The following is a 23185-nucleotide window of genomic DNA, read 5'->3' on the forward strand; positions in this document are numbered from 1 at the left end:
AGAGAGAGAGAGAGAGAGAGAGAGAGAGAGAGAGAGAGAGAGAGAGAGAGAGAGAGACATCTCCCATGAGATTCAGTGGTAAAATTTCCTTAAATACATTTCGGCCTTCATTTTCCTTTTGGAAACCTTGCTGTGGGGGTTGTGTGCCCCCTTCAGAGAACTGCGCAACCTTCGCAAGAGACCATTTATCACTAGTTTCCACCTTGGAGCAGGTCTTCCTACCTTTCCAGTCTTAATTCTGTGAGAAATGGCTGCAAATCGATGGTTGAGCTCTGAGATTTTGGGCTCTACTACTTTCCTGCAGTGCTCGCCGCGGTTTGCCATCAAGTTTGCTGCTTGGTCACGCGTGGAGTCCACCTTTGGGCGCATGTCATTCATTTCAGCCTTTAGACGCTACATTCCGTGAGCAAGAGACAGGGCTCGAAGTTAGTAATTAAATGGAAGTTGCAAGAGAGCGAGAGAGCAAGAGAGAGAGAGAGCACATGCGGAGGAATATAGAGGGAGGGGAAATGCCAACTTCCATAAAATGGTGGAGTAAGAATATGTGTGACCTCAGGAGACCAGTTGGCTGTCCTTCCTTAAGTTGCTTCTGTGTTTATTTAAAGTATCTACTTAGTCTGAGGAAGGACACGGGATGGTTTCCTGACTTCTCTGTGTCACATGCAACAGTCATAATATTTTATACTTAGTCTTATTTTACATTATTTTGACTAAATTTCATAGCTGTGGAGTGACCTTAATATATGCACAAGAAGGAAGGTAGCTGAAGAACAATTTTCTATTCCTTCCTGGTCGTTTTGCATTTCCTTTTGTTCATCATGTTGAATGCCATGGGTGGGGGGTGGAGGCATGGATTTTCTAACACATTCTGTGCCACAGACAGAGGGATTGTAGAAGGTTCTGCCTGACACCACGGGTTGGAGAGACTGCAAGTAAAATAGCTCAGTCCCTATTATTCCAAGGACCTTGAAGTAATAGCACCATTATATAACATTCCTTAACTACACATCAAGGGCAAAGGGTGAGCAACGTAAGGTAGAGACAATAGGGTAAATATGTTTTGGGGGCATAGCCTGAAATACATTTATAGATTTTCCTTAAAACTTGTAATCCTTGGAAAATATCAACTGCATAAAAAGAAACAAATGAATTGTATAGACAAAAACTATAAATGTTCATTGTTCTTTAAATAGAAACCCTCTAGTCAAACAAAATTATTGAAAATTTCAGCACAACACAATAAGGAATCATTAATTTAAATGAGATTTGGTAAAATTCAACTCTTCCTATTTAATTGATAAAGATGGCATCAAATAGAGATAATACAGCATCAGTAAGATATACTATTTGCACATTATACCACTCATACCCTTTATAGGAGTCATTTTTTAAAAGTAAGGATTAAGTTGCCTTTCCGTTGAAAAAGATGCCTTAGGATGCCCTAATAATTGGTTTCAGACACAAAAAAAGAACAAAAAGCCTAGTTTACATTATATACAGTTAAAATTTAAAAAATCAGCTTTATATAAGCTCAGGATTGTTACTGATTACTAAGATTTGGGCACTGCGTAGGCAAAATATCCAGAAGACTGGATTTCACATTATGTAATCAGATAGACTGTGAATGATGCCAGGAGAATGATCTTTGTGTTAGATATAAGAACGTACTGCTATTATTAAAAAGAGTAGGAATTTGCAAGATGACACCAAAATAAATCCTGAAATCCCTTGCTCATCAGAGTTTAAGTTGGTTGCATGTATTGGATTGTCTGAAAAGTCATGACGAATTTTTGCAATGAAAAACATAGAAAAAATACCTCATGACTTTTCTTACAACCCAATAATTAGCTGAAAGGTGGACATGGACAGACATCCAGATGACAGAACTCATCAAAGTCATTAACTCCCATTTGAATTAAAAAAGCAGAGGAAAGGAGGGAAGGAGGGAGGGAGAGAGGAAGGAAGGAAGGAAGGAAGGAATGGAGGGAAAAAGAAAGAGAGGCAGAATTTTTCAGTCTTATTAAGAAGTCCTTGGTATTTTTTACGACAAACATGATTGACATAACTGTTGCGCAGTTTGAATATTACTTTTCGTAATATTTTATTTGCTACCTTAAGCATGTCTTCTTTTTGCTGGGGTTTCTTTTTCTCAGATTCATCCAAAAGTGCATCAGCATGAATGATCCAGTTTGTGATGTGATCCACATTCTGGTCAAAGGTTTCCATGTGTTTCTGGTATTCCTTAATTTTACAGAGACATACCGTGACGTATTACTGGTTAGATAATAGCCTTTAAAAATGTGTTCTACTTTCTACAGTTTTAAAAGACAAAAACTCAGTATCATTCAAATTACTTTTAGGGGTGATCTCCATATGAGATAAAGCACAAACATGGAAAATATACTCAAATATAGAGAGTAAATTAAGATTCAGCATTTATGTAGAGTCGAGGAATTTACAAACACAAAAAATTATTATTATTGAATGCTTATGCATTTTCTTTCACATGATGGAGAGGAGTTGAAAATCTTCCAGCCTCTTCTCTTACCAACAAAAGGTTTAACCACTCTTCTGCTCGGGAAGTGACAGCTATCCAGTTACTATTCAGAAGACTCAGTTTATCTTCCACCAAGATTTCCTTCTTGCCCAAAACCATCTTCAAGGCCTCTCCTAGCTCCGTGACACTCTTTAGGTGAACCTTCTGTTTTTCAATCTCCTTCTGAGTAGCCTGTGAATACAGGACAGCATTTGAGGTTCAAGTGATATATGGTATTCTTAAGATTTAATGCTTTTGAAATGTGTGTCATTACTGTCGTAAGATGAAACCTTCAACTATGTCTCTATGAATGATGAAAATCACACCACATACATTTGTAGTTTCCTTATGGGGTATATATAAATATACATGTATATATAAACATAACTGATTTCATATTTGTTTATGATTGTACATATTTAATAGATAAACATACATATTGTCCATCCAAACATATTTATATTTAGTTAATTTGTAAACGCATTGACTAAAGTCAGACTTTGGAAAACTCATCCATAAAATAAGCAACTGCTTTCAGAAAATTCAGCAATGATGATACTCCTTATTTCTACAGCAGAAATTTTTAGCTTTTTGGTGCCACAAATCTATTTGGCATCTGGTCAAAATTAAGGACATTTTCTCATAATAAAGTTTTTAAAAGTATAAAATTAAATCCACCATATTTTAAATGAAACCAGTTGTACTGAAATACAATATACAAAATATAGTTCTCAAATTTGTGAGATACTAATACATGTTATCTCTCCTAACACATGTAACTACAATGATCTAGCATCAGATCTTTAAGTAGGATTAAAGTAGTGAATGAGCATAACTGGTGTTTTGAAGTCTTACAATGACTAGAATGTGATATAAATATTTGTGTCATTTCAACTGTTGGTAAAGTCATAGGAACTGCTGATATTACTGGGGTTTGTAGCTCCCATTCATAATTGAAAAAAATGCTTCATTCCAGTTAGAGGGCAACAAAAGTAAAGAGGTCATATTAAAATCCACCTCAGAGAGCACTGCCACTTCCTCAGATTTGATTTATTAAACATAGAAACAAGCATATTTAATATTAGAAATTATGTAGAGAGTTGATGGAAAAAGTGACCCCAGTACAAATGTTTACTGTCAGCTCTACCTACAGTCTCTTCCTAATGACATGTCATGCTGACCACGTGACCATCTTGCACTCCCTTGCCTCTGCCCCCAATCCCAACTGCACCCTCATAGAGCTGTTGGACATTCATGGGGAGGTAAGCCAGAGCCAAACAAACCCTCTCTCAAGAAGTTGAACTGACAGATACGGAGACTCTGATAACCCACCCACTGAGAAGTCATTTGGAAGTGGTAACTGATGTGGTCACCACAGCAAGCCAAAGCCACAGTCAGACAAAATCACTGGGAGGAGCCATAAGAAGAAAGTAGTGGGAGCCCACTTGCAAAGAGGTCTAAATGAAATGTGCAGAGAGAGTAACAGAGGTGGTCCAAGACAAGGAGAGAGAGACGCTCTGAGGCCAGTATATACCTCATGTCCTACTCCTAGATGCTTCCAAGGTGTCTTTCCTATCTTTAAAATACAGTAATACCTTGGTTTGCGAGCATAATTCATTCCAGAAACAAACTACTCATATTGCAAGACATCACTCATTTACCACATTAAAATGTATTAGAAATATTTGCTCATCTTGTGGAACACTTGCAAGCCACGTTACTCGCAATCCAAGGTTTTACTGTATAACTAAATAGTTTTTGCAGCTGTCTTTTGCATCCACACCAGGTTCTGGTCCACTTGCAATCATGATATATATATTTTGTTTTGACCTTTGATATAAAATAAGCAGGGGGAATAAATGAGGTAAAAAGACTGTATAAAATAATTTCTATACAAGAGACAATCACTGTTTCTCCAATTCTAAGATTTTCTTTTTTTAAATCAAAATTTATTGGGGTGACAATTATTAGTAAAATTACATAGGTTTCAAGTGTACAATTCTGGTCTACATCATCTAGATATCATATTGTACATTGTGTGTTCACTACCCGGAGACAGTTCTCCTTCCATCACCATGGTAGAAGAGGGTAAGATATTCTTTTATATTTGTGTTTTTTCTTTTTCACTACAAAAAATCTGAATTTCAAGTAATTAATGCCAAATGAGCTTATCAGCTACCACACAGAGAGGTATTTGCAATGTACATGTCGTCTGTTGCACATGGTTGAGCTTAGCAACTCATGGAAAGAATTCCTTCATGTTTCAATCATAAGTGTTACTGATCTCCTACTAAGTGTGTCACTATTGTAGCAGGGACATGGGTGATTCCACTTAATGAAAAATATGAGCAGTCCATCCTTTGGATGAAAACAGCCCCTCTGGAGTTTGACTTATGAGTGCTCATGGGCTAAATTTCAGGCCTTTCACTCCCTTTATCTGCACCACCTTGCAGAGTACAACCTTCACAACCATACATGACAGCCATTGTTCTAAGCACTAAGGATAAAATGATAGAGAAACAAAGTCCCTATCCTTATAAAACATATCCGAGCATGACTTGCCAAAGATATGGAAATATATGCAAATAAGCATACCCAACTTCCTACATTTCAGACTAGTGGCTTGTCACTAGAGTTGATTTATTTGCAAAGGCAACACCACACAAAGTTGAATCTTAATTTATACTTGGATCACTAATTATCTCTTAAAATATCTTCATAAAGATGACACTATGTTTTAGCTTTGATATAAAAAGATGTTGTATACATAGACATATGCCTTTTCCATGCCAGGCAATGTAATTAAAGGCAATGGAAATTTCCAAATCCCAGAAGACATTGAAGCAGTTTTGAATTTAGGAAATACTGCAGCAAATAGTTCATGGGTCACAAATAACTACTGTGCACTAAATATCTGCCAAAATTCTCTAGCTAATTTTCAAGAGCAAATATTTAATGTCCAATGAGTCCTCATGCACTTAGTGAGTACAATAAAACAGGAAGTATGGGCTAATTTCTGGTATCATTTAAGGTTCCTCAATATTATAAGATGACACTCAAACAGGTCAAAGATATCACCACCATAAATATGAGCTAGAAACAAACAAACAAACAAACAACAACAACAAACAGTGGCCATCATGGTGGTTTATAACTACAACGGCCAAAAGTGATTCATGAGAAAATTTACACTTGGACTGTAAAAAGACCTAGATTTGAACCTTTACTTGTGGTATTCAAGAATAAACAAGTATTCAATCAGTTATATAAATGCTATTTTTGGTTAAGAAAGATATTGTGGTAATTCTATTCTTAATTTTTTGAGGAAACTTCACACTGCCTTCCATAGCAGCTGCACCAATCTGCATTCCCACCAACAATACATGAGGGTTCCTTTTAATCCATTGCCTCTCCAACACTTGTTATTATTTGTCTTATTAATAATAGCCATTCTAACCAGTATGAGGTGATATCTCATTGTGGATTTCATTTGCATTTGTCTGATGATTAGTGATGTTGAGCAATTAAGAATAGAATTACCATGTGACCCAGCAATCCCTCTCTTGGGTATATACCCCCAAAAATCTGAAAACATTTATCTGTAAAGATATATGTGCCTTGATGTTCACTGCAGCTTTATTTATGGTGGCCAAGATATGGAAACATCCAAAGTGTCCTTCAATAGATGATTGGATAAAGAAGATGTTATATATATATATATATATATATATATATATATACACACACAATGGAATACTATTCTGTCATAAGAAAAGATGAAATAGTGCAATTTGCATAAAAATGGATGGGTCTTGAGATTATCATGGTAAGTGAAATACGTCAGACAGAAAAAGTTGAGAACCATATGATTTCACTGATATGTGGGATATAAAACAGAAAATAACAAAGGAACAAGACAAACAAACAAACACTCAGACACAGACAACAGTTTAGTGGTTACCAGAGAGTAAGGGGGGAGGGGGTGTTAGAAGTGGGTAAAGGGGGTCAAACATATGGTGATGGAAGGAAAACTGACTCTGGGTGGTGAACACGCAATGTGATATCTAGATGATGTGTTACAGAATTGTACTCTTGAAACCTATGTAACTTTACTAACCATTGGCACCCCAATAAACTTTAATGAAAATAAAAGAAAGATATTCTGCTCATTTCATGGATTTTTAATATTTCCCCACAAAAGTATTTTAATTAAAGATGTGACTTGCAAATTTTAGCCCTGAAATAGTATGCTGTTCTTGCTGTCTGTAGAACTTAAATTCCAATTAGTCGTTGTTCATCAGGTGCTCGGTACCCACTCTGTACGGTGCCATTTACTGCCAGAGATAAGGAAGGGGACCGTCTTTGCATGCCCTGCTCTAAGCTTACCTACAGTGCAGCTGCAGAGAAAAGTTGAAATGCAATCAAATGTGATATATTAGAAATACATAATTTTTGGAAAAAGATGGCTGGGATAAACATGAACAGCTTCCAAAGAGAGGTGATACCTGAAACTGGAGTTTACCATAAAGAATTGGATGGTTTGGATTGAGGAAAGACAAAGCACAAAATGATTAGAGTATGAAGGCTGGAATCAAAAGCCACAGAAAGGGGAATACGGGCTACTTATTGGAAACTAAAAACTGACATTTTATGATGTCAAGGAGCCATTTCCCCTCGTTCAAGTATTTTGCGAGAACAGAACGCCTACACATGCATATGTATTGAGAACTGAATTACTGGATTGAACTACCCAGAACCACCGCTGTGGCCATGCTCTCTGTGCCCTTACTCATTCCTCACTAAGGGAGGTAGCGTGATTTCTGGGGCTGGTGAGATGGGGAGAAAGAATTGAAAATACACTTCCTCCTCTTAAAAGGCATTCAATCCTCAGCACACATGCCTTCTTCTGCAGCCTTGTGGGGTGAGGGGTGGAGAGGGCACTGGAAGGTCTACCGTTCTAAATGGGCAAGTTCCAATTCAACGATTGCATTGAGTAAGTTGTAACTCAGCTCCTTTATCTTTGTCAAACACGCAGTAATGTGACAGCCTCTAGCGTTGATTTTAAGGCTGAATAAGAAGCAAAATTATGCACACTCAGTTTTATTTTGACCTATGACATGGTCATAAATCCAATTTCAGGAGTTTCAACAACACCACTATATATAATATGTACTATATACTTGACACAGGGTTTTTATGACATAGAAAAACATGGTAATGGAAGGAGAACTGACTCTGGGTGGTGAACACACAATGTGATATACAGATGATGTGTTACAGAATTGTACACCTGAAACCTATGTAATTTTACTAACCATTGGCACCCCAATACATTTTAATAAAAAAAGAGAAACATGTCCACTAAGAGTAGAACTCAACTTAAATGTAAATTGCCATAAAATCTGACACACTTTTTCTTTATTTTCCATATCTTTCATTTATAACATTTGATAGCTCCAAAATAAATGTTCAAAATATCAAATACCAACTTCCATGATTTCAAAGAAACGGTTTTGCTGTCTACTTCTTCCTGGCCACAGCAATGTTTTAAATGCTACTCCAATGTCCTTTTAAAAAAATAGGTAGCATAGGTTCATTTCTCCTAACAAAGATACCGAGGTGTTCATGGGAAGGATGGAAAACAGATTGTGATTCACTCCTCATATCTATAAGTTAAATCACTTGAGGTTCAGAATTCAGCCATCAGTTCATCATCTCACTTCATCAATGAGGTAGCAGGTTGGGAAAACCTGTTCTGCTGGTCTCTGTGGATATCACCATGTGGTGAAAACGTTTTCACTAACTTTATTTAAATGTAAAATAGTAAAAAAGTGTTGGATTAATCATCTGGTCCCATAGGAACCTATCCACAGTTTTGTTTTTGTTTCTGTGTGCTTGTTTTTCCCAACAGGAGAGAAGAAACAACCCACTTGGGCTGGATACTCTCTCCCACCCATTTCACATTTTTGGGGTCCAATGCCTTCCACAAGTTTTCCTGTAATTTCCAGGGATTTAGGGTCTTAAGGTAACTTCCCTATCTGATTTCCTGTTATTCCAACTTCCCTCTTTTTTAAATCCCTTAAGTGTTTTCTCTACCATATATTCTGTCTTTACTCAACCCCACATTTAGTCAAACGTGCCATAACACCGTTTCTGCATATATTCCCCATTTACTAGCATATCACTAAATTCCTACTTATTTTAGCCCTTTCTTGATTTCTTGTGCAAGTTGCCGCTAATACAGATGAAGGGTTAACTAATATATTCACTAGAGTATTTTAAAAAGGTTCCCCAGAGGGTAAGGGGGAGGAAGGTGGTAGACGAAGTTAAAGGAAGTCAAATGTATGGTGATGGAAGAAGAACTGACTCTGGGTGGTGAACACTCAATGTGATATATAGATGATGTATTACAGAATTGTACACCTGAAACCTATGTAATATTACTAACCAATGTCATGCCATAAATTGAATAAAAATTTTAAAAAGGTGACTACACACATAAAAATAAAATAAACAAAAAAGGTCCCAACCCCAGTGAATTCCCCTTCAGTCAGTCTGCAAAAATATACCATTTCTGGTCATCAAGAATGGCAGAGTTCTTTCACCTTTAGCTATAAAATATATTCATGGGGAATAATAAACAAATTACCACATTACTGCAATTTTAAGATGTGGATCTGTCACATTTTAAGCTTTCTGAAACTGAGATAAAACATAATTTATATTTACGTGTAAGGTGGTGGTGTTTTTTGTGATCTACAACAGTTGTAATTAAATTAATGGTGCATCATACAATATGTCTTAATGTGATAAAATATGATATTAATTGTTTTTTCAGGTTCCTACATTACTCTTGTCATGGCTCGAGGTTTAGAACATATTTTATTATTAGGCTAATGTGACGGAATAATATAATGATAAATTCACAAAGAACATAAAACATTAACTAGTGGATTTTATAGCAATGTGTACTGACTTTTTATTAATAACGTATTGTCTATTAAAGAAGAATTGTATGAAAGCAGAATGTGCAGAACAGAAATTAGAGCTATAACTATAATGACAGTGACTAGTGACTCCGATGGCATTTAACAGATGTTCTATTTTCTAAGTAACAGCTGCTTGATGCATTCATTGTACCAAGTTAATGATCTGCTAGTGTTATTTCACTTCACAGATAAATTACTGTGCTCTCTTTAAAAAAAGATATGTAATTTTTCATGGGAATGATAGTGTAACAGACTTTAGAAATAAGTAATAGTTCTCATGCTTTTATGGCAAAGAGGAGTGATGAGATGAGTTGAGGCAATTATCCAGATAATCTAGGACCAGAGGCCAGATTTCTTTAAACTGTGAAAGGTGACTGTTTCAAAAAATATAGGACATGGTTGGCTGAACTGAATGGAGATCTTTTAAGAATGCTTGTATTGCATCATGGAGTGGTTTTCAAACTTTGCTGAATATTAGAGACATGGGCCACAGTGAGACTAATTCAATCAGAATCTTTGGGTTGGCCCCCAAGTACTGGTGGTCTTTTAAAGTTCCCCGGGTAACTTCAACGTGCAGCCAATGCCCAGAATCACTGGCAAAACAGAATGATACATTCTGTCACAAGATTTGACTGGGTGATTGTCATTATGTTTTAGGACTGAAGTGACAACAGAAGGACAACTGAGGAAACTTACAATTGTTCTTCCTAATGTTGAATATGATACAAATCCATCCCTGAAATAAATGGGATGATCACAATGACTTGTTACGTAAGTGGCTAGACATCAATTATTTTGCATTATTTAACACACTCAATTCAGCATTTCTGTGTGTGTGTGATTCTCTCAGGCAACTCTTGGTATCTCAGGATTGCTGTTAAAAAATCTATTGGTCAATTTATGAAAACCAGCAGATATAAGCTATCCAAAAAGCTGATGGTTTTCAAGTATTATAGGACCAAAATTCTTTTTCCAGTCAATTATATTTGACCATTTAAATTTTTTAGATACCACTGTGGATATCAAAGGGCTTTAATGTAGCTGAATTATTTAACTGGCTTTGAGTTTTTGATGACTGAAACCAAATTAGGAGTAAATAAAATCTGTGAGAGGTTAAATCAGAAAAATCACATAGATTAAACTTTGTCGAAACTTATATTTTCCAAATATAATGGTCATTGGATATATAAACTCCTACTTAATCACATAAATATTTACTTTCCTACAGATTATATTTTTTGTGCTCAATGCATATACTAAACAATTGTGGCCAGTCATGGGATATTCAGAATTTACTAATATCCAATTAATCAGGGTGATTTTAAGAGATTAACAAGTAGTGCTGAAAATCTAAAATTACAGCAGTGGCAATTGACTACAGACTATAGCAGGTGATAAATACACACAGGATTTTCATTTTATTACATATACTGTGCTTTACATTTAGCCGTTGTGTATGTTATGCTCATTGTGGATGATAAATACCTTTTTGCTACTTAGAAGTTAGATTACCTTAAAATGACTAGAAAATAAGATTTCTAACAATAATTACAGTGAATAAAAGCCACTGAATTCAGAGATAGTATTGGAGTCAAGCTGTAGATTTGCTCTGTATAGAACTTTTCCTTTTTCATCTACAAAATGGGAGCATTTGATCACATGATTGTTCATGTCTCCATTTGTTCTAAAGCTTACCATAATTTTAATGGCACATCATTATTTTTCTCCTCTCTCAAGAAATGCTTGCTTTGTAATTATGTTTTAATTTTTATCTCTTAAAGTGTGATTCATCTCATTGAGTGGATATTTACTGAGCATGACCTATGTGTCAGATACTACGTTATGTGTATGGGAAACACTGGGAACAAAACAAGACACGTTCTTTGTCTCCCTGGCAAGTGAAATCATTAATGCCTATTTACTCGTCCAAGAGGATAGGGGTGAGCCTATCAACTCAGGGATCTCGGGCCGTGCTGGGACACAAACCCCTCAGATGGTGACCTCCCCTAGTTTTTCCACTTCCCTCAAACTTTAGTAGGGAATTATATTTGACCATTTTAATGTTTAGATAGCACTGTGGATATTAAAGGGCTTTAACGTAGCTGAATTATTTAACTGGCTTTGAGTTTTTGAGTACTGACACTAAATTAGGAGTAAATGAAATCTTCAAAGGAGCAAAAAGATATTTATCATCCACAATGAGAATAACATACACAATGGCTAAATGTGAAGTGCAGAATATGCAATAAAATAAAAATCCTGTGTGCATTTATCACCTGCTATAGCTGTCTGTGCCTCTGCTCTACAGACATCAGAGTTTCTGATTTCAACCTGGCAAACTCCATTAACAGATATTTGTAAGGTATGATGGGGTAGGATGTCTGATCATTTATGTGACAAACGTCACAGTTATGGTTCCCTTACAGCATCTCTGCTGTCCAGACCATGCAGCTAGGATTGATGCATTCTTTTAGAATATTAATATTTTGTTTCCCTTTTATCACTACTCTGATAGAGGCAGATTATTTGAATTTACAAATACAGTGAAAGGGCTACTGGGCTTTAGGAATTTCAAACTGGCATTAATAGTTTAAGTTTTTTAGCTCCCACTATTAAACTTTTATCTCATTTCTGTTATTATTATTCTAAAATGTCTGATTCCTGTTGTTTTAATTTTTTTCTTTCACTTTTTCAAAACTTTGGACTAACTTCTAGATGTATTCATTTTTGTCCCCTCTAACTGCCATCTAGAAGCATGGTCATATAGTGGGAGCTGACAGAATATCGTTTTCTTGCCTCCGGCTGTGCCTCTAGCTAACCGATCTTGCCACCATCCTAGCTGCTTCCGGAAGTTCTTCATTCCTTTCCCTTGCGAGATCACTAAAAACCTGATGTGGAATACCTAAGAGATTCTTGGGCGTATAGTCCTCAGCAGGTATATGGCAGCCCTAAATACCTGGAGTCCTGTCATGAACCACTCAGTATCTTTTGGAAGAGCTGAATTCTGACATCTGTGGTTTTGAACATGTGACTAGAATGTTGAGGAGAAAAACTTAGATGAGAGATTTTATTTCGGAAAGCCCACTTCTACAGCACCCCTGGCCTATAGCAAGAATCCTGCAGTGCCCAACTCCTGACTCTCATTCATGAGGAAGACACAGCAGAAGTCCAGGGTCAGGCTCATGGCAACATTCCTGCATGGAGGCATGCTGATAGAAAAATGGCAACAGAAACCTTTTCATTATGTTTATCATAAGAATGTTAATCAAGTTGCTGTCTCACTTATCACCCCTCTAATTTTTTCTTCTGTATCTAAGTTCAAGATAGGCTTACATAGAATTAGTACATTGAACACACGGTAATGATTGTTTTGATGATTTGGACACTGAATCTCATAACTATATTTCTTCTGCTTCAGTTACGCAAAATAAATTCTAGAGATCTGTTGTATAGCATTGTGTCTACAGTTAACAACACAGTATTATACATTTTAAACATTTTTAAGTGGGTATATCTCATGTTAACTGTTGTTACCACAATAAAAACAGATAGTCACTTTCAGTCACTTTTTGGTTTTGTCTGATAGGAAGCTTGGTGCCAAATTTTGAGGTTTTATACTTCCCTGCATAGTCCACTATTCATGTGATACTGTGAGTGCATTTATGTGCAAATTGTCTATTATTTCCCTAGTGTAATTTTCCTTTTCTCTACTTTTCTAATTTATCTTTAACAGTTGAATCATATGTATCTCTTTAAACCACCCTAAACAATTTTTTTCCTGGAATTAGATATATAATAAGTATAATTTAATATAGTAAAAATAAGACTGAAAAAGATTTCATTGTAGTCAACATATTTGAAAGTGTGCTCTGTTTGGATAAACTCACAGTCAAATAAACATTTCATTAGTAACTCAATTTTATGTATAAGAATAGTTTTATCTTGACATTCAAATATTTTCATATTTAAATAATATAATGGTCTTAGATCAAGAGAGCTGAGAGAAATTCAGTACAAATAAGTGAAACAGTTTAAAAATAAATTGACTCTATTCAAATTTTCTCCAAGTCAAAAATACTTGGAATGATTGGCAAATACCTTTAATGTATTGCATTTAAATGAATACTCAATTTATTTTGAAAAGCATTTGACAAATATTCTTTGAATTGGCAGATGAAACTAACATTTTGAGTCAAGTTCTCTATCTACCAAGAAAGCATATGAAACGGTAATGCAAAGAGCCATGGGGTTTCATGTATGAGAGTTTGATTTTTTTCATTTAAAAAAATTAGAATCATTATCACAAATGTCCCTGCTCTAGATCTATAGCTCACATGGTTTTATTACATAATTGTGATTTTTGAAAAAGCTGCAGCACCTTGAAAATGAGTTTATTTAAAAATGATGTAATTTACATGCAAATGTGTATGCTTTTCTTTGACCACTAAGGGATTTTAGAGTATATCATTAACAGCTTAGTATTTCAAACGATCCAGAAAGAGAGAGAAACTATTACATAAGTAAAGAAAAGAAATGCCAGTTTTCTATATGTTTTTTCCTAGTGAGTCTCAAATCAGTATTGCCCCTTGGTTTTATATAAAATACTTTCCAGAAAGACTCAATAAGAAGATACATCTCCAGACCACTCAAGCCTTCTAATATGACAAGGATAATCTAGAAATCTTTGCCAAGTTCATATCTTGTGATATTTTAATGTCATGGTGAGGCTAATGAAAAAATATCTCCTTAGGTGACTTATTCTATGACCTTATGGGGATTCTGGAATTTGCAGTTCATATGTGGCACACTTGTATCGTTTCACCTCAGTCAGTTTTAACATTTTCGCTGTGACATTCATCTATAGTTGAAGGATATTTCCATGCCGCTGACTGCGGCGTTCCACTTTAGCCCACGAGCTCAGTGTTCCAGAAAGGAAGTTGAGGAAAGCAGATGCACATTTTTCTATATTTTTGTTTTTCAAGAATGAGTAACAATAGGACATTTTTATACTTTAATCATTTCTTTTAATAAAATGTAGCACCTTAACTGCAGTTACTTAAAAATATAAATACTGTAATTATTTTCTGTGGATTTTTGACACCGTTTGGAGAACAAACTTGAAATCAATAAACACAGTGAAAAGGTTAAATTGCAGTCAGAATTTCTCACATTCCCTTCACATCTAGCTCTACTCCTTTTACCATTATGTTAGCATTCTACGTTATATTTATAAAGCTATCCCACTGTTATGAGCTGAATTGTGTCCCCTCAACTTTCATGTGAGGGGAAAGTCCTGTTTTTTGACATGGTTCCTTGTTACGGGCTGAACTGTGCTCCCCAAAACTACATTTTGAAGTCTTAACCCCAATACCTCAGCATGTGACCATATTTGGAGGTAGGGTGCTTAAAGAGATAATTAAGTTAAAATAAGATCCCTCAGGTGGGTCCTAAGCCAATATGAATGGCGTTCTTCTACGAAGAGAAATTTGGACAGAGGAAGATCAAATTCAAACATGAGAAGACAGCTCTTTACAAGCCAAAGGGAGAGGCCTCAGAAGAAGCCAGCCCTGCTGAAGCCTTTACCTCTGGTTTCCAACCTCCAGAACTCTGAGAAAATTAATTTCTGTTGCTGAAGCCACCCAGTCTGTGGTGCTTTGTTACAGCACACCTAGCAAACTAATACACCCATTCAATTGGAAATGAATAATTGAAGATATTGTTCATGGTAGTAAAGGGAGGATGGCTGAGAATGAAGCCTGGATTGATTTCATGAATCCTCAACAGTCATTAACTCTCTCCCTACGCGTGTTTCACTATAATTCATACTTTCATAGAGCGTAAGTCTTTTCTGGGCTGATTTGTTTGTTTATGAGTACTTATGGTGGAAACTGCCATCAGTCATGTCTTCATAAAGAGAAAGACAGGTCACACAGACCTTCCTCTGCCTTTACCTTATGATGTAAAAGGCAAGGGTGATACTGCTCTGGCCAAAACTGATGTCTGTCCTCCAGGAATGCATTCTCTTTCTTCATTTTATTATTATTTTTTTAAATTTTATTTTATTGGGGAACAGTGTGTTTTTCCAGGACCCATCAGCTCCAAGTCAAGTAGTTGTTTCAATCAAGTTGTGGAGGGCGCAGCTCAGTGGCCCATGTGGGGATTGAACTAGCATCCTTGTTATGAGCACTGCGCTCTAACCACTTGAGCCAACCGGGTGCTCCTCTTTCTTCATTTTTGTACAAGATCCATTCATCAGTTTTACAGGATACACTGGCCACCCAGTTTTCTGCTACCCTCCCTGAAGGCTAGATGTGATCATGTGACTACATTCTGGCAAACTGAATATGAGCAGAAATAATGCATGGAGCTTTCATAATACATCTTTCAGGGAGAGCTAGTTGTCCTCCATCTCCTCTTCTTCCTTTCTTTTGTGGGCTGGGATGGAGGAGTGGTAGTGTTGGTGAGCAAGTTTTACCGTGAGGATACAAATAATACCCAGAGGACTGCAGAACAATGCAGTGAAAGGGACCTACACCTTGGAAGAATTTCATGAAGAAAAGTTACTTCCGGAGCAGCCAGATGGCTCAGTTGGTTAGAACACATGCTCATAACAACCAGGTCGCCGATTCAACTCCCACATGGGATGGTGGGCTGTGCCCCCTGCAACTAGATTGAAAATGGTGAGTGCACTTGGAGCTGAGCTGCGCTATCCACAACTAAGATGGAAGGACAACAATTTAACTTGGAGCTGATGGGTCCTGGGAAAGGCACACTGCTCCCCAATAAAGTTTTAAAAAAAAAGTTATTGTCCCCTACCCAGAACTTCCATGAGATAGGAATAAACCTCTTTTTTCTTGCAGCCATGGTATTTTTGGCTTATTTCTTACAGCAGCCCAGCCTTGTCCCTAAATATACGGTTATCATCAGTTTAAACTAAATCATCACATAGAAAATATAATATTTGTTTGGGTGACAAGGGAAAAAAAATAAGGCCAATATAATTTCAAGCCTGTGCCCTGTACTCGCTGCTCTAATAGTCTCACAATATATGTAGTCCTAAAGTAATAAATGCAATTCAATATCTTATCTCTAACAGTAAATCTATTCAGAATGGGAAGAAATTCACCACTATTTATTAAAAAAACCCTTATATAACAAAATCTTATATCTACTTGTACTCTGTTATCTGCATATAGAAAATCAGTTATCAGTTCTGGTTTCATTGTATGATTCTAAGTTTTTACATAATACAATTAAAATTTTCCAAATTCGGATAATCTAGAGAGCCTTGTTGAATTAAAAACAAAGCACATCACTCTTAAACATCTAGTTAACCCAGGCAAGTGTTAGTTAATTGAAAAAAAAAACCACCAATGGGGTAGGGTGTGGTATGATTTATTTTTTTTCTAAATCCCCAATTGTTCAGCAAATTTTAAGGTGAAAGCACAGCATTAGTATCAGTTATTTATTTAATATCAACACACTGCCATGTAATCAAGTAAGGAATCAACTGGAAAGAAAATATTAAGCTATGAGTGCCTTGACCTTAAATTTAGGGAGCAATAATGTCTGATTGGCTGTCAGAGAAACAGCAAGAATTTATCAGCTGAGGATGGAAGGAAACTCTGTGCTCTTCGGTAGTGATGGAAATGACAGCAGCTGCACAGACCCCCTGAGATAGTTTTTTTTTATTATTGTAACATCGGCAATCTGCTGATCTTGCTGGTCCTGTCCAGACCAAATGTTTGCAGTCTCAGTAACCTTGCCCTCTTCATGGTTGTACGGTCCATCTGGGCCGTCTGTCTTTTCTTTTTTTTAAGTTATTAATTTATTCATGAAATATCTTTTTTTTAATTAAAGTTCATTGGGGTGACTGTCTTAGGCAAACTGGGGAACATAGAAGCTCATCTCTGGACCGACTTCATGATTCATGATGTATGTATTTTTGAAGGACTTTGTCGGAATGAGAATTAGACCTAATTCTAAACAAGCTTCGGGGAGATGCCTACTAATGCTTCCCATTGGTTTTATCATGATCCTGAAATATACAGTGAGATTACTGATGAAGTTTCAGAAAAGGAAAAGGAAACAAGATAATATTTATAATTCTCTTATTGTTGCACATGAATAGTTCCTTATAAAATTATATTACTGTATGTTTTCATGCATGTTAAAAATCACCTTCAGTGATATAGGTTTTACCTTTCCCCAAGCAACTTCAGAATCCAAATTACTAGGCATTCCTTCAACTCCTGATCTCTTTGTCAATTCCATATCTGTGGCTGCCAGCCATTCTGTCAAGGCATTCATTTCCTTTCGCATCTTACGGGACAATTTCAAGCATTTTTCCAACTGTTGCTTTCTTTCTGTTACCTGAACAGAATGATAATAAAATGTAATTTGGTTTATTTTTTTTCAATTCAGCTTTAGCTATAGCCACTTAATTGGAACTTTCATATTTCTGTCATTTTAAAAATAACCTTTCTCTTTTTAAAAAAGATTTTAGAAAAATCAATATTCTGAATCTTAGCAGTGAATAAACACAATCTAGAAAAGATGACACCCTTTCTCCAAAAAAGAGTGTCCTCTATCAGGTAGAAAGAAAAGCTATAATGATTTTCTTTAATGTAAATAATTCATGGACAAATTTCTTTTAAATTCATAGAATGATGTAAGTCAAACTGAAAATATGACACGTTTCTTTTAGAAAACATTTCATCATCAATCAAAAGATGGGGAAGAAGGTTTACAATCCTCTATATACAAATCCTCTATACATACCTGCTCTTGCAGGTAAGGAATCAAAATGAGAAAAGAATATTATGTCTCTCGAGAGGCCAAAGTATTTGTATAATGCTTAGAATGGTCAATGTCATCACTGCATCTGTAAAGTGTCTTATAATATTTTTGCACAAAAACAGACAAAGAATAGGTTACTTCTTCCTTAAACATCCTTTGCCATCAAATGGGGGCAAAAAAGATTAATTCCAAAATACAATCTTCATTCTCATTAATACAGAAAATTATGACTTGATGTGTTCCAGTTCTCAGTGTTTTAAACTAAGACCCTCTGTTAATCTGAAGAAATCCAAAACACTAATTTGAAAAGATGGATGCACCCTGTAGCACTATGTTCACTGCAGCACTATTCACAATAGCCAAGATATGGAAGCAACTTAAGTGCCCATCAATAGACAATTGGATAAAGAAGAAGTGGTACATTTATACAATGGAATATTACCCGGCCATAAAAAAAATTAAATCTTACCATTTGCGACAACATGGATAGACCTAGAGGGTATTATGCTAAGTGAAATAAGTCAGACAGAGAAAGACAAAGGCCATATAATTTACTTATATGTAGAATTTTAATAAAACAAAATAAACAAACAAAGAAAAAACTCAGATACAAAGAACAAACTGATGGTTGCCAGACAGGAGGTTGTTAGGTAGCTGGGTGGAAAAGGTGAAGGGATTAAGGAGTATAAGTTGGCAATTACAAAATAGTCACAGGGATGTAAAGTACAGTATAGTGAATATAGTCAATAATATGGTAATAACTATGTATAGTGCAGGTGGGTACTAGACTAACCAGGGGGATCACTGTGTAATTATACAAGTGTGTAACCACTATGCTATATACCTGAAATATAATGTTGAATGTCAACTGTATTTGAAAAATTAAAAATAAAATAAAAATAAGACTCTCAAAATCAAATTTTTCCCAATTTTCATACAAAAAATGAACAAATTTATATTTCTACACCACCTTTCCAGGTGTGCCTACATTTTGTAAGTGTGTGGGTTGGTTGGTTGGTTGAATAAAAACACAGAAAGCCCAGAATCTGTTTCGTGTGTGTGTGTGTGTTTTCTATAAGTGAAAATATTTTTAAAGAATTTAAAATGCTACAATCAAAACAAACACCCTGAAACTTTGATATGAATTCCAAACACTCAACAAAATTTATTACTTTCTTTAACAGAGGTGTGTGTAAATTTTAAAAATGTTTAGTTGCTGAAGCTTCAAGTTCATTTTTTTTTTTACAGATTTTCCCTTCTAGTTTTCCCTTCAGGGAAGTAAAAGCATCTGCCCTTCTGACTATAAGGATTTTATTCATGTGTGGGAGAAAAAATTATACCTTATGGTGTGTTTCTATGCATAGTTATTATTTCTACGCACTATTGGTAGAAAAGAGTTCTAGATTCAATATTTCAAAGGAATTCTATCTTCCCAGAGCTAATGCATTATTGATTTTTATTTATTCTGTTTTGTTTATATCCAGCTAAAGATTTAATAAAACAGGAGACACTGCCATCTTAAGGAAAATGGAGTTTTACACTTTTGTGCGTCTGTGGAGAAGGTATGCATTTAAAAGAGCGCCACCTGCAGCAGAATGGGTCAACAGTCATTGTTTCCTGAACATGTAAAAATGTGAGACTGACATCAGTATTGAGGCTTTGAGTATGAGTATTTAAGGCTGAGGTGAATATTCCTATTTATGTTTATTTCCATAAAAATAAAAGCATACAGAAGCCACATAAGGAACTGTAAGTATTATTACAGCTAAAGTGCTATGTGTAATATCTTCCAATAAAATGAAATGGATTTAGATATAAGAAACTCTTTGATTTTTATTCATTGAATAATTAAGCTAAGTTGATGATATTAAACGAACTACCGGTAATACAATTTTATTCCACAAGAAAAGTGGTATGGGCTGAATTGTATCCCCCCAAATTGAATATGTTGAACCCCAAACCTGCAATGTAACTGTATCTGGACATAGGTCTTTAGGAAGTAATTAAGGTTAAAAGAGATCACAAGGTGAAACCCTAATCTGATAGGACTGTGGCCAACTTAGAAAAAGATCTCTCTCTCTCTTTCTCCCTCCCTCGCTCCCTCTCCCTCCCTCTCTCTCCCCACCAGGTGAAAACACAGTAAGAAGGCAGCAGTCTGCAAGCTAGGAAGTAAGTCCTCACTAGACTTGATCTTGAACTTCCCAGCCTCCAGAACTGTGATAAATACCTTTTTGTGTTTATCAGCTATTTATCACCTAGTCTATGACATTTTGTTATGGCAACCTGAACTAATATAAAAAGGTAACATATATTGAATTGAGCAAGTATAAGCATATAAATTCTGAAGATGATTAAAATAGAAGGGTTTGTCCTTTTATATAAAAAGAATAATATATTAAGATAACCTTTGTTTCTTTTGATTTTATTAAACAAAGCCACTATTGTTGAAGAACTTAGAAGATTTAAATGTAGGCAATTTTTTCTTAGGGAAGGAACAGTACAGCCTTTTTATGATACTTATAAATATTCCCTTTATTTCAAAATAAATTTCTACCCTACATTTTTCCTGTATTCTCTCACGCTATTAAAGCTAAGTATGCTTTCTTAGTCATGTTTCATTTTGCTGTAACGATATTACTAAGTAACAAATGTCACTGGAATCTCGGCTGAGCACCGAAACATCTTTTTGATAGCTTAAAGCATTGTAAAATAATGGCACAGAAAAGGCCAGGTCAGTCCTTGATGTTGACAAGTAATGCGATTATGAATACTTTTTACAATTTATCATTATTTTGAACCGTCAAATCTCTCAACCTATATCGAATATCCAATTGGAGAGAAGTGAGCTAACGATACTAGACATTCCACAGTTTTGGAAAGAGGAAATGGAGAAATGGAAACACCTTTGATTAACAGTGAGATGGAAATGGTCATTAAACGCTTATCAGGACAAAAATATCAAAATAATCACAGAGCCATAGGACTTCACTGGCTATCCATACCCTCTTATTAGTCATATGTGGTGTGTGATGCAATGCTTGCCATACAGGGAAATAATTTCTGTGGAATGTGTCAACTCTACTACACTTAATGTGGCCTGTGTGGAACATGTCAACTCCATTATACCAAAATACAAGCAGATACGTTAGTTTCTAAACTTTATCAATCCTTGGAGTTATCACAAGTAAATTTATGCAATGAAAAAAAGCAAGTGTAGAACAAAGAAACCCTTTTAGAACTAACTATCTAATGGACCAATAACAATGTCCCTAAGCTTTACATACTTTTTAATGCAGCCAGGAAGAAGATCCTCATTTATTAAATGTTGTTTCTTAATAACAAATGTATATGAGCTATATCTATCTCTGTCTATGTACATATGTATGTATGTATCTAATCTATTCAGAGAAAATTATTAAGACTATGTAAGACATTAATGGTACATAATTACTGCCTCTTGCTTTGTAATTTATAAAGAAAGTGGGAAGTAGCCCATGGTTTGGGTTTCAGCATGCACATACCTTCGCTCCCAGCTCATTATAATGCAATTTCAAAGCTGTTATTCTTTCATCAAGTTCTTTAGGGTTTTCTGTTTGTTTCTTCTGTACAATTTGACGTCCAGTTTTTATCACCATCTCCACTTCAGACTTCACTTCACTCAGACTTTTATACAAGTTCTAAGTTAAAACATAAAATACAACATAATAACACACAATAGTGTCTAACATAGTGTTATTAATAAATAAAGGCAGAGATCACCTTAGTTGCTGCTTTATGCTTACAGTTTTAATGGAGCAGTGTTTTGCAGCTGTGATCAATATCTAGCTTTTGCATTTTCTGTTGATCTAAACTTTCTCTTTCAATTATATATACACATACAGACATGTACAGTCTATAATTATTCTTACTAAAGTAACAGTACACCGTACATATATTGAGTTCTTCAATCTAAGTTCATAAAGATCATTTTTAATGTTATATGATTTATTTATTTTTTAATTATAGTTGGTATACAGTATTTTAAATGTTACCGTTAGATAATCATAGTTGTGAGTTGGGAGAAATTCATTTATTCATTCACCAGGTATTTATTGAGCACTTACTACATACCCGACAACATTTGAGTCACTGGAGAATCAGTGGTAGCCAAGATAGACATGTCCACTATTATTCTCATGGTGCTTACATTTTACTGGGGACAAACTATCTAATTTTCCAGATCAAAACTTCAATAGATTAAATCATACAGAAGGAGGGAAGGAAAATTTAAATATACTAATGAGATTATACAAATTTATTTTTTTTAATTAAAGTTTATTGGGATGACAATTGTTAGTAAAGTTACATAGGTTTCAGGTGTACAATTCTATAATACATTATCTATATATCACATTGTGTGCTCACCACCCAGAGTCAATTCCCCATCCATCACCATATATTTACAAATTTGTTTTCTTAACGGGGCTGATCAATTAAATACAGACAAATGTACATCACAACTACAAAGAACACATGTATTGCTTCACAAAACTATACTGCCATAAGAAATCCTTGTGAAACTAGTGTAATTCTTTTGCCTTGTAGTTATTTTCCTGGAAAGACATGTGTGTTTGCATGTATGTGTATATGAATGCATGCATTCCTATATATATCTAAGTATGTGTACAAGCATAGATAATAGTTTACATTACACACCGCTGCTTTAATTTGGTCAGTGGTGAAGTCTGAACAACTACTTATTTCACTGGTACTAAGAAATAATGTTGCTAGTAGGTAATTGCTGTTTTTTGGAATTAGAACAAAAATTGGATTTTTCTCTCTTCAGTTTAAAATCAATGTCTAAAACAAAACATGTTGTAAT

The 23185-nt window shown here is 35.3% G+C and overlaps 1 protein-coding gene across 1 annotated transcript in view; it reads right to left on the reverse strand.

Annotated features, from left to right (window-relative positions):
• The window catches only part of LOC109388440 (dystrophin), a 1592311-nt gene that overhangs the window by 627450 nt on the left and 941676 nt on the right, over nucleotides 1-23185 (reverse strand). Inside the window, exons 33-37 of the mRNA XM_019653146.1 lie at nucleotides 21846-22001; nucleotides 17728-17898; nucleotides 2549-2728; nucleotides 2113-2241; nucleotides 223-393 (exon numbers count right to left, since the gene is read on the reverse strand). Of these exons, the coding sequence (XP_019508691.1) occupies nucleotides 223-393; nucleotides 2113-2241; nucleotides 2549-2728; nucleotides 17728-17898; nucleotides 21846-22001 (807 nt within the window). The remainder of the gene's footprint in view (nucleotides 1-222; nucleotides 394-2112; nucleotides 2242-2548; nucleotides 2729-17727; nucleotides 17899-21845; nucleotides 22002-23185) is intronic.

Source organism: Hipposideros armiger, unplaced genomic scaffold, assembly GCF_001890085.2.
Source record: "Hipposideros armiger isolate ML-2016 unplaced genomic scaffold, ASM189008v1 scaffold_197, whole genome shotgun sequence".
NCBI classification, from domain to species: domain Eukaryota; kingdom Metazoa; phylum Chordata; class Mammalia; order Chiroptera; family Hipposideridae; genus Hipposideros; species Hipposideros armiger.